This window comes from Miniopterus schreibersii (assembly GCF_964146895.1).
Source record: "Miniopterus schreibersii genome assembly, chromosome: 6".
Classification (NCBI taxonomy): domain Eukaryota; kingdom Metazoa; phylum Chordata; class Mammalia; order Chiroptera; family Miniopteridae; genus Miniopterus; species Miniopterus schreibersii.
Genome location: NC_138107.1, coordinates 30238940 through 30252068, shown reverse-complemented (window position 1 = coordinate 30252068; position 13129 = coordinate 30238940). Strand labels below are relative to the sequence as shown.

At 35.3% G+C, this 13129-nt stretch overlaps 1 protein-coding gene across 1 annotated transcript in view; it reads right to left on the bottom strand.

Moving 5' to 3' along the window:
- Positions 1-13129, bottom strand: part of COL19A1 (collagen type XIX alpha 1 chain) — a 284762-nt gene that overhangs the window by 140414 nt on the left and 131219 nt on the right. Inside the window, exon 15 of the mRNA XM_081141246.1 lies at positions 11546-11581. Within this exon, the coding sequence (XP_080997372.1) occupies positions 11546-11581 (36 nt within the window). The remainder of the gene's footprint in view (positions 1-11545; positions 11582-13129) is intronic.

Sequence of the window (13129 nt, the reverse complement as noted above, 5' to 3'; positions counted from 1 at the left end):
ACAATACTATATTAGGAAGAAGATAGAGAATTGGCACTGAGTACCTGCTATTGCCAGAAATTCCACTAGTCATTTTACATAAGTGATTTTATTTAATTCTAACAACTCCAAGAAAGAGAATTTCCCTTTTATAGATGAGAGTGGTTTAGTACACTGCTCAATCAGCACCCTTATGGTAGCCCACTTGACTAAAGCTGGGGGCAGAACGGGTCTCTGTAAGTTTTATAAATATGCCCATGTCCTTGTTGATGAATCTGGATTGATGCCTCAAGTCAAGGGGAAAGGTCAATTTGGAAACTTAAGGAGAAAATTGTCTGGCTTTCTAATGTAAACTTGGATAATTTATAGGATTTGTTCCGCTGGTTGGGTCTGGGATCCTGGGAATATTGTTGGGATCAGTGCTATAGGTCGGCCTCATCTACTTGCTTGGAGTCCTGCTAATGGTAGCCCTCATTAAGTGCCATGTGAGAAAAAACTGTTTTGGCCCCAGCCTCTGTTTGTACGGTTAACCAGCACAGTTGATGGAGTAGCATACTCAAAGGAAAATTTGCCAGAATCCAAGACAGTAACATAGAAAAGAAGGATGAATATTGTTGGGAGGCAATGAATCTTTCCAGGGTCTTTCATGTTCCTGCATGTCTTGTTAGGGAGGTACTAACTGCCTTTGGTTCTGAACTACCTTTTTAAGACTGTTTATATAGAAAAACAAAGGAGGGCAGATTTCCTTACTGCTCAAAATATTAAAGATAATATTCCCTTGTGGGGCAAGTTTCCTTGTAGTCCATTATAAAAGATTTGGGTTTCTTGAGATTGGAGTTCCTCAGTTGTGACACAAACCTACTGCATGTTCAGCATCTACCTGGATTATTTCTGATGCCTGGCAGCAGGGCAAACAAGGCGAACAGGAAGCTCAGGCTCCCTCTGCCCTGAGTAATGCCTCTTCTGTCTCCGACTCAGTCCATAAACCTGTGGCAGGCTAAACTGCAAGTAGGGGAAAATTACATACCTTTCACAGTTCTTGACACTGCCAAGTCAAACCTTTCTCTATATTGGGAATATATCTCATTTAATTAAACTATTCTTATGTTTAATCTATAACTTTAAAAGAATGGGATGAAATAGAATTCAAAGAACAAATATTAAGAATTACAAATTGGCAGTTACAAAAGAGTCACAGGGATGTGAAGTGCAGCATAGGGAATATAGTCAGTAATATTGCGATAACAATGTATGGTGCAGATGGGTACTGAAAATATCTGGGGGAGCACTTTGCAAAGTAATCTAACCACTGTGTTGTGCACCTGAAACTGATACAAAATAATACTGAAAGTAAAATGTAATGGAAAAATTTTAAAAATTAAAATATTATTAAGGGTTATCTATTAGATTGTAGGTAACCAAAACAAATTAAATTTCCTTAGGAAATGTAAAAAAAGAAATAATAGAATTTTAGAGTTGGAAATGAGCTTTAAAACCTTTTGTTTTGACCTCTAAATATTAGTAGGTGACATGCCCAAGGTGAATAAATAAACAAAAAAATAGCTGCATATTTCAGGGTAGATTCTGGGTTTCTTACAGCCATTGTTTCTTTAACTATTTCTCAAAAGATGACTTTAATAATAGATTAAATTATATAAAGCTTCTGGTTCTGACTGCAGCATATGGAACAGAAGGTAGGATTCTTCAGGTAAGGAGATAATTTCAGTTGCCTGCAAACGTCATGACTCTCAAACTGATTTAAAAAAAAAAAAATCAGGGGTAGAAAGTGAGGTCAGGCTTGCCATTGCTGAAAGTTTTTAATATGGGAGAAGGTGACAACCTACCTTAAACTAATTAGCTTGGTAGCTGGAGAGAGGGAATCCGCTCTTTATTATGCTGTTCAAGTCAATACTCATATTTTCCTCCAGATATTTTCACTGTAGGATTTGGTGATATTTTACTTTAATAATATGTTCATCAGTGAAAAATATCTGTTTCCCCTACCTATGAAGAAGAAATTCATTGAGTACCTACACAGTACCAACTACTTTTAATCTCTGGGGTATAGTTGGACATAAGGTAGACAAGGTTGCTGTCCTGGAGGTTATACTAGAGGTAAGAGACAAAATACTTCAAATTAGTTTACATTTAATAGTTTACTTCAGATGAAGGAGTTCTAGCCATAAAGACACTGCAAATATATATAAGTTCACTTTGAACATTTCTCAGCAATTACTTCATGAAAATCTCTAGGTTCATTTCTATTGATATATTTACCACTGAATATTAAGCATAATAGCAGTAAGAACACTAGTTAAAAGTTAAATAGTACTTACTAGTCTATTTAAATAGCACAGTTCAAAAAACCGTACCTATACTGATTAACTTAATCATCACCACAACACTATGCAGTAGGAAATATTATGATCCTATTTTATGGATAATGAAACTGGGACACACACAGGTCAAGTAACATAAGGTTAAAACCCAAGCAGCCTGAGTCCAGGGTCTGCATAACTCCTAAGCTACACTGCATACATTTTTGGTTTGTTAAAACCAATCAAATAGTTAATTGGAATGAATATAATTCTAATCTTTTTAGAAAGCAATCATTATAAAATTCCATTTTATAGATCAAAGTAAGGTGTCTACCAAATTTTTTTAAACTCTTAGAGTGGAATTGAATTAAAGTAATTTCTGTATTGATTTATGACTTAAACACATATTTTATGCAAATAACGTTTTAAAATCTTATTCATTTTCTAATTTTCTAATGGCACTTGAAATATATTTTAATGTATTTTTCCAAATTGCTGGGTATCTAAACATGAAATAAAATAGTTCTTTCATAAAAATACCAAAATGTCAATGTAGAGCACTTTTAGGATAGAAAATTTTACTGTTAAGTTTTAAAATGCTTAATTTAGAATTCTGATGAAAACAATTTAAAATGTCTTTTGAAACAGAAGCAAACTATAAACAGAAGGGCAGAAGGAGCTATTCTCGAACCATTCATCTAATGAAAAATATATAAATCACCTCCCTGTCAAATGAGCTGATGGTAGGTTTTCTACAACATAAATCTTCTCTCAGGCTAAACATAAATCTTTCTAGGGCCTTAAGCATCAACTCCACTATATTTCTGCACAGAGTCAATAAAAATAGCTTAATAGTATAGAAATGCTGTCTATTTTAGTCAACAAATTCACTTATATAAGTCTTTTGCCCACAAATTTTAAAGAAGGATTGATTTTTTTAAAAAAATTTCAACTGCCTTCCTTCTACTGGCCCACTTGTACCCTAAATATCCCAATATTGAGCTGGATCTCTAGTTTCAGAAAGTTAATAATGAATTAAATGTGAATTATGAAAAAATTTTAGACTAATAATATTAATTCAAATTCAGGCAATTCATAGAAAGACCATATAAATAACTCAGATTTAAATATGTGAGAAATTTAAAATAATGTTAAATTGACTTTCTGGTTAATTACTATGCTATAGCACATATATTTACGTGTATATATAAATATATATAGTACCTATATGCTATAAATATATATTTATCCAAGTCAGAACAGAAAGAAATTATGCTTCATAGGCATTTAACAAGAACTTGAACATTTCACTCACTTAAAGAGATGGTTATAGTTCTTTAGAATTTTCAGCAAAACAATTATTTAGTAGTTGAGTTTGTGATTTAAATGTATTTAAAGTAAACAAGTAAATTACAGCATAAAAATTCTGGTAAGAATTATATTCTCAGAAATAACTAAATGTTTTTATGTAAACCAGTATAACTACAGTTGCACAAATACTTGCAGGCTATTTATATACTAATTGCAAATGATCGGTTTAAAAATGATCGTTAACCAACTGGTTGCTTTTTATTTTGTTCTTTTTATTTATTTTCTAATATTTATTTATTTTTAAATATATCTTTATTGTTGAGAGTATTACAGATATCCCTCTTTCCCCATCCAAATAGGTTCTGAGAAGGCAACTACATGAGTGCTGTTTGTATTCCGAGTACCTAGCACAGTCTCCAACACATAGAAATCAAGTAACTGGGTAGGTTGAAAGGAGGGAGGGATGGAAGGAATCATGACATCTACTGAACTGATTATTTTTATATCTTGTATATACTAATTTAGAGAAAAAAAAACATATACTGCAAGGCTGCCCTTATATGAATACTGTATGATCTCTTGTGCATTGGGGCCATCTGCTAATTTATGTGTCATTTGATTTATAAATAAGCAGCTGAGATTGTGTCTCAGTTGCTCATGGTATTTAGGTAGCTTTCATAGGGCGAAATCCGTCCTCCATCTCTGTGCCTAATTTTCACTTAAAGCTGGATTTATCTGGCCCCAAGGAACTGGCATTTAAAGTCTCATTTAGTAAGCATGTCTAAGACACTTCTGCTGTTGACTGACTAAACCTTTGGCTTCTGTGTAAACATTTGGTGCCATCTGGATGAGTATTTAATAACTCCCCAAAGAGAAAGGGTGGGAGCAGCACAGTCATATTCCTGGGAACTAAAATTAGTGGATAAATCATGTGAAGTAGCACTGTTCTACCTTCCTCCACCTGTCTCTTCTGACATGACATGCAAAGGCCGAAAGAGAAAAGAGGGAAAGAAGCATTAACCAGTTGCCTCATTTTAATACAGCCTTGCTTCTGGAGCTTCACTTAGGGGTTTTAGCAAAACTCTACTATAAAAACAGCAGTATGTTTATTTCAGGAGAAGCTGGTGATAGTGAGTAATAGTAAGGATATAAACATACACTCAGTTTTAAGAAGTTATATGTAAAGACACACTACATTTATATAAAATTAAGATTTTAAAAACAAATGACAAAGAATCTGTACTTGTTATAGCTCCATATTTAAATGTAAGGATTTATAGCTATATTTTAATGTTAAGAAAAAGGCTAATGTAAAAATGCCATCATTCAAAAATACATATAAACCATAAAATATTTACCTTTCATAGAGAACTTTTATGTGCAAATCTTTATGATTTCAGAATAATTTATCAGCATATACCTTTAACATAAATTTGCATGATAATCTTAGATACACTGTATTTTAATCAAACAAATCAAACAAATGTGGGTGTTATTATACGTCTTCCTTATTCAGTATTGGTTTTAGCTCACATATATGCAGTCAAATGCTGCATGGTGACATTTCGGTCAATGACAGACCACATATACAACACTGGTCCCAGTAGGTTACAATGGAACTGAAAAATTCCTATTGGCTAATGACGTCATATCCATTGTAATGTGTAGCGCAACACATTACTCACCTGTTTGTGCTGATGCTAGTGTAAACAAGCCTACTGTGCTGCGAGTTGTATAGAAGTGTAGCACATGCAATAATATATGGTACATAATGCTTGATAGTGATAATAAATGACTATGTTACTGATTTATGTACATATATAAAATATATACATACATTTATTGCTGACGGTATTGTGGATGTCCCCCATTCCACCCCCCTTTGACCCTCTCCACCCAGCCCCTGCCCCACCCAGGCCTTCATCACATTATTATTGTGTTCGTAGATTTTTATGGTTATTTTAGAGTGTAGCCTCTCTACTCATAAAAAGAAAGTTTGCTGTATAACAGTGTGCCTGGTTACGTAGGCTGCAGTCTCATATATCTCATACTTAGTCTCTTAATTGCATCATTTTCTCTTGCACTTGATTTAATCTTGTGTTGTTTTCTAGAGTAACATGACATACAGCTTGTAACCTAGGAGCAATACGCTGTATCATATAGCCCCGGTGTGTTGTGGGCTATCCCACCTAGGTTTGTGGAAGTACAGTCTATGATGTTCACACGATGACAAAATTGCCTAATGACCCATTTCTCAGAATGTATTCCCATTAGCAGCACATGACTGTAAATATCTTCTTTGTAAATTATAAATAGCAACAGAAGAGACAGTTTAAATTCATCGGTAATTCACTTTTCCCCAGCTTTATTAGGATAAAACTGACATATAGTATTGTGTAAGGTTAAGGTACAGCCTGATGATTTTATACATGTATATATAGTAAAATGATTACTACAATAAGGTTAGTTAACACCTCCATCACCTCACATAAATACTTTTTTGTGTGTGCATGGTGATATCATTTAAGTCCAGTCTCTTAGCAACTTTCAAATATATAATACAGCAGTGTCAACTGTAGTCACCACGCTATACATTAGATCCCCAGAACTTACTCATCTTATAACTAGAAGTTTGTACCCTTGACCAATATCTTCCAATTTCCTTTACTGTCCACCCCAGCAGTCACCATTCTACTATCTGTTTCTATGAATTTGGCTACTTTTTGGTTCTGCATAAAGGTAAGAACATTTACTATTTGTATTTCTGACTTATTTCATTTAGTATAAGGTTCTCAAGGTCCATCCATGTTGTCACAAGTGGCAGGATTTCCTTCTTTTTATGGCTGAATAATTGTGTGTGTGTGTGTATATATACATATATATATATATGACATACTCTTTATCCATTCATCTGTCGATAGACACTTAGGTTGTTTCAATAATGCTGAAATGAACATGGAAATGCAGATTATCTCTTTAAAATACTGATTGCATTTCTTTTAGATATGTACTCAGAAGTGGGATAGCTAGATCATGTGGTAGTTTTATTTTGAATTTTTTGAGTAACCGTCATACTGTTTTTCACAGGCGCTGCACCAATTTGCAGCGACCAGTATGCACAAGGGTTCCCTGTTTCTCCACATCTGGGTGGCCTTCCAGATGGACTCTGCAAGATGGTTAGTAGGATCCATGTTTTTTGCTGCCCTCTGAGAACCCTGGCTGCTATTCTCCCAGCTACTCCCAGCAGCCGTTAATTAACATTATTGTGGCAATCATTTTACAATCTATACATGTATAAATTCACTACATTGTAAACATTAAACTTATACCATGTTAAATGTCAACTATATAAAGCTGAAAAAATGAAATAGCAAGAGAATACTTCTTTAAATAAAATTATATGCTTGTCTCAAAAAAAAAAAGCTTAGGTTTCAGAGTCAAACAGGTATCTGAATATATAAGTTCTGTCACTTACCACCTCTGGAACCCTGGGCAAGTGAACATAGTTAACTTGTAGTTTTCTAGTCCTCAGTTCCCTCACCTGTTATGTGGTAATAATCATTTTCTATCTCACAAGGTGGTATAAGGAATGATTTGGATAACACAGAGTAAGCATTCAATAAATGTTTGCCATTTATTATTGTCATTATTATTATTAGGATATATCAAGATTTTTTAAAGAACAGTTATCAGTTCAATATACAAGAAAGGATGAAGAAAGAATGATCCATTGGTTAGTTTAAATCAGTTTTAAAAATCTCATATTTATTTCTTCAGAACATTAATACTGTACTTGTTGTAAGCTATCATAATAGCTTACGGTGTTTAAACAATAGTAAATTCAGAAGTAAACTAATTAGTGAATCTGTTATCCAAAAAAGGCTGGAAATACATCAAAGTGATTTGATTAATTTTTTTATTTTCAACCAGCTGTACCTGTTGAAAATATGCCTAGCAAGAGATCCTCAGCCCTTCACCTTAATCTCTTGTTTTCTTGTCTCTGAGCTACAGATTACAGTGACTCTCTCCCTCCTCCCCTCTGTCCTCCCTCTGTCCTCCCTCTATGCTCCCTCTGTCCTCCCTCCCTCCCTCCCTCCCTCCCTCCCTCCCTCCCTCCCTCCCTCCCTTCCTTCCTCAGCTTTTTTTTTTGCAGTCACATTGGAGTTCTCTTCATATTATCTATGAATATGAATCTATAGAAGGATTCAAATGCTGTCAAATGGATCCCATTGTGGAATCTTAAACGGGATCTCATTTCTTCAAATAATAAGGGAGTTTGGCGCGCACTGCGTTTGCAAAGGACAGCGCCGTTTGGTTGGTTTTCTCAGTGAGAGGTTTCCCGTCATTGGAGAGTGGAGTAAGGTGGTGCTGGTGGCTGGCAGAGAGACTGCAAGGTGGTGGGAATGGGGAAGGTGAAATAAAGGGTAAGAGCTGTTGCAGGTAAATTCAATTAATGAAACTGTTTCTAGGCCTCTGGTCTATGTTTTATACCATTCCCTCACCTTCGCCTCTCACTCCTTCTACACTTGGCCTCTCTTACTCCTTTATCCATTTACTCCACTGAGACCCAATTATATAGAACCGGTTCTAAGAAACAGTAGAAATAAGAAACAGGGCAGCATTTAATTAAAATAGAGGAATAGTTTTATAGATTGAATTTCTGAAATAAAATGGTTCTACATGATTTTTAAAATTTAAAATAATAGCCAAAGCACGGTAATCCTCAGGGACATGGACGTACCAGTGATAAACACAATCCACAAAAATGTTCTGTATCAAATAGGATTGCCCTGCATCAGAAAACTCAGAGTTTCAGTGTGCTCAGCTACTATGCCTCTCAACTTCTTATTAAGCAAAATATGAATTAAAGTAAAATAAATATAGTGTGCGTGTTTTAGAGGGGAAAGAAGCGTTCGACTTTTTTCCCTTATTTATTCAGGGCAGTTCATGTCTGTATGCCTAGTTCCTGGAATTCTATGCGCTGGGTCTGACAATGCTGGGTCCTGCTCGAGACGGGGCTGCTGAGGGACGTGCAGGTGTGTTGTAAATGTGGAGATGGAAGGCCATCCTCTATAATCAGGACCCAGGAACCAAATCACAGGTATTCACAGAGTCTGCATGTCCTGGAAGCACTTCCGAAAGTAATCAAATCAGGTTGGGTGTTTTTGATAAAAATACTGAGATAATGAGTAGTCTTAACATGTTTGCTCAAACTCTGAAAGAGGAAGCTGTGGAGAAAAGTATTCGACACGCCTTCCAAGCAGTAGTTCTCATGCTTGGCTGCACATTGGAAGTGCTGGGGGAAAATTTAAACAGACCAGAGATTCTGACTTTTCTGGCATGGGGTGCAGCCTGGGAATTGGAGTTTTTAAAGCACCTTAGGCGATTCTAATGTGCGGTCCAGGTGGAGAGGCACTGATCTGTGGAATGAAGCAGAGAGTCTGCAGCACAGCTGGGGATTGGGTGTTAAACACTTGTGACTCCAAGTGTGGTCTAAGGACCAGCAGCATCTGCATCTTCCTGTCACAAATGTTAGAATCTCAGGCCCACACCTCAGACTTATGGAATAAAATATGCGTTTGAACAAGACCCTGAAGGTTCCTATGCACATTAAGTTTTGAGATGTATTAAGGCACCTGAGCCCACAGGAGTCCTTGAATGGATAAGTTAAGGCTATAATTAAAGGTACTTTCCTAGCCCTAATCTCCTCCACTTAACCACACAGGCTTCAATCTTAATTTAGTTTTACTACTATGCCTCCAGAATGGAATGAGATATTTCTTTATCACCATACATAAGTTGAATTTAAGATGAAAGCCAGACTCCTTCAAAAGTCTAAAGGAATTTTCCAAGTAGGAAAAAAGCTTGTTCCAATCTAGTGCCCACAAACAGTGGCTTTCAACTCCCTCTGCATATATAACTACCAGGAGAGCTTTTTAAGTGTACTGGTTCCACATCATATCTATTGAATTATAATTTCTGGGAGTGGAGACACACATTGGTATGTTTTAAAACTCTCCAGTGGAGTTCAGTGTGCAGCTAGCTATGAGAACCACTGTGGATGAACTCGAAGTTTATTGACTCCTATATATCAGTGCATTTCATTCAAATATAGTGGAGTCAGTCATTTTAGCTTCCTTGAAGACTGTTATCAATCACTTCATTAAAATGTATCAATATGTGTGATATGGTAAATTAAATATTTAGTGCATGGTAATTTGGCATTCATTTAAGTTCATCCCTATTTCATAGTTAACAGCTGATTATCTACATTAATAAACTAATGACAAGTATATAGATAGTCATAACCAAATAATGCTAATATTTTACTTTATGAAATAAAACATTTCATTTCATTGTCTTATTGCTTTGACATATCTTTAGATAAGTATAACAATTAGCTTATACTCCCTTCGGTATCTGTCAGCTGAATCGTGCAGAGACATCTGTAGGGTGCTACTTGGCAGGAAAACATTAGCCTCCACTAAAACTCCACAAAACAGATGCAGCCCAATACAATTTTCTGATTGCAGGGTCAAAACTTCGTATCAGGTGAAATGATACCCATAAATTGCATTTCGTCTTCAAACACAAATTGAAAACAACGAGGACATCTGATAACTAAATGAAGTGATTGAGCAAATAGCTTAATTAAAGAAAAACAAGCATGTGACTTAAGTAAAATGAGCAGGCTTAACCCTGAATCACTGCCAAATAATTTTTAAAATAAACTCTGCATGGTATAAAAATAGAATAATATGCTGATTAAACTTCCTCTAAATAAAGTTTTTATTTCCATCTTGAAAACAGAAGTTTCAAGCACAGAATTCCATTTTCAGTTGAATTTCATTCTTCCTAAGTTAGTCATCTGTTTGGTTCCTTAGATTTTCCATTTATAAATAAGTATTTGTCCTTTAAGTAAGCACTGCAAGGACTATTTGTGTAAGATGTTTCGAAGGTATTCTCCAGAATGACATTTTCAAGTAAAAAGAGACATGTAAATGTTATCAAAGCCATACAGCCTTTGAGATCCCTGTGCTGCTCTGTTGGGAAAAGCTCCCTCCAGATGCCAGAAGACTTCTTTAAACATGACCTTCTATAATCAGGACAGGTCTTTGAAAATGGATGACTTAAATTCTTAACTTATGTCATTAGGTAATACCAGCATTAAATTTGAGAGACCTTGGGCTACAAATAATCTTATTTTAAAAACTTTCTTCTTTTCTATTAGGTTTAGAGTCATTCTTATATCAAATCTTTAAGTTAAATGAGAATCCTTAACGGCCTATGAACAAAATCTATGACAGTAAATTGTATCTAATATAAGACGATTACATATTGATGATTAAATTCTCAATAAATGATGAAGCACTTAAATGAGAATAATCCCATTATGTGCACATTGTAAACTTTTCTCAAATCTATTACTGAAGTATTACCATTTTACCACTTGCAAATCTTAAGACACAAATCATATAGAAAAAAACAATGGTCTTGGGCAGGTTTGGAGGAATGTAACTTAAATAGGTAGCTGTTTTTATCACTGGGTGATTATGGTTTATTTTGTTCTTTTACAGTCTGCAGAGTAATTAGAACTGTCTCTGCTTCCATTAACTTTAAATGTCATGTCAAGAATGTCTAATCAAACATTTAAGTGGTAAAATTATGAACCATATGGAAGGTAGAGAAAATTGCTCAGGACAGGTACTGCTTCCAGACTTTTCTAGTAACACCTATATAACCTCAGGTTAAGTACTTCACTATTGTAAGTAGATGCCCCATCTTTAGCATTTGGAGGTTTGGCTAGATCCACCTTGATGTCACTATCAATTCTCAGGATACCCTATGGCTTAAATTTTGGTTTAGTCATGATGTAGTGTAAACAATAAATAGGATAACATATTTCAATTTTGCTTTTTGATTTCGAGAATACTTACGGTTAAGGCTGGTGGTCCTGGAGGTCCTGTATCTCCCTAAAATAAATTTTAAAAGGTTGTAATTAACCAATAGTCTCTTTTTACACATGATGTTTATAAACTTTCTGAAATGGATAGCAGCAATATCTAGATAAATTCTGAAGTGAAGAAAAATAGAAGTTTATCTGCACACTGAGCAATGTATCATGGGCTTTTAGCTCTCATGATATAAATACCACCTGGTGCACCCCCATGCTTTTTGGAGAACTTGTTTTGAAAAGTTAAGGTAATCTAATTTCTATTCTTTTTTCTACTAATCCAAAATTAGAAAGAATATCTCTTCAAATATGATTCCTTGCCAATGGAGCAGCTGAGAAGTGTCACATCAATAGACAATTTTTTCTGACAAAGTTAGTATGAGGATCAGCAGAAATAATAAATGGATGTCCTCACTTCAAGCCTCCCAGCTGCAAGAAGTGGTCCCACTGCCTCTTCTAACGCTCTGCTGAATTGGCATTGCACTTGCCATCAATTGTAAGAGGCTTTGCCTATATTTATGTATTTTTAAATACTAAAATTGCTTTGGTGATGTATATGAATACAAATTACCAGGTGGATGTATTGACAAACTAGTCAAAACCTTCAAAAAATGGTTCATCTGAAAGTTCACTATTTTCTGATTTATAAATGTCACCTATATGCCTTATTGTATCAGCAGCCTTGTTTAATTCATAAGAACTCAAAGTCATTAAGACCAAGCATCACAGCTATGATCGGTGTTTAAGTGGACACTATCGAGGCCATATGCTGTGTGGCATGGGGCGCTGGGACCTTGTATTCTCACTTTGAGAGTATCTCTATGACTTTCTCTTTTCTCATCTAATAGAGTCATCTCAAAAGTTAAGACTTAGCATTGTGTAATCATTATTTGGGGGAACAACTGAATATAAATAACCAGTCATTGTTAAGAAACATTGATGCAGCTTAAATCACTCACTGGGGACCGATTTACAGGACCAGCTTTAATGCAGAGGTAAATATTGAAGAAAGACAAGGGTTTCTAAATGTGCTGATGGTGAAGGAAAAAAATACAGCGTAAAACACCTACACGTACAACTCTGATCAAATTGGGATCATCCAATGACCTTGTGCCAAACGACTCTTGCTTTTACTATTTCTTAATTCCCTTTTCAAGGTCAATTGCCAATATGCCATTATAAAATGGAATATAAGGAAAGGTGGCAGGAAATGGAGCATTTAGACTAAGACTGAGATACAAAATTAGCCTCCTTCCCCAAAGGCCACCTGCCTCAGCATTAGGGTAGCAGCTCAGTGCTGCTGGCAAAGTTCCCTGGTACAGGACACGGTTGCTAATTTGGTGATGGAATACCTAACGCTGTTAAGCAAGGGAGAGAAAAGGGAAATCTTATACACACAAATTAATGTCGACTAGCAATTGTGCATTTAGTCTCTTCAAACTAATTAAATGAACCGAAAAGGCTTTTCTTGTTCAGATGCTTTTAACATAACAGCCTTTGGTGAATTTTAACAAAATTAACTTCTGGCAGTTAAAAGGCATCAATGAAAAGTCACTGCTTAAGTTCT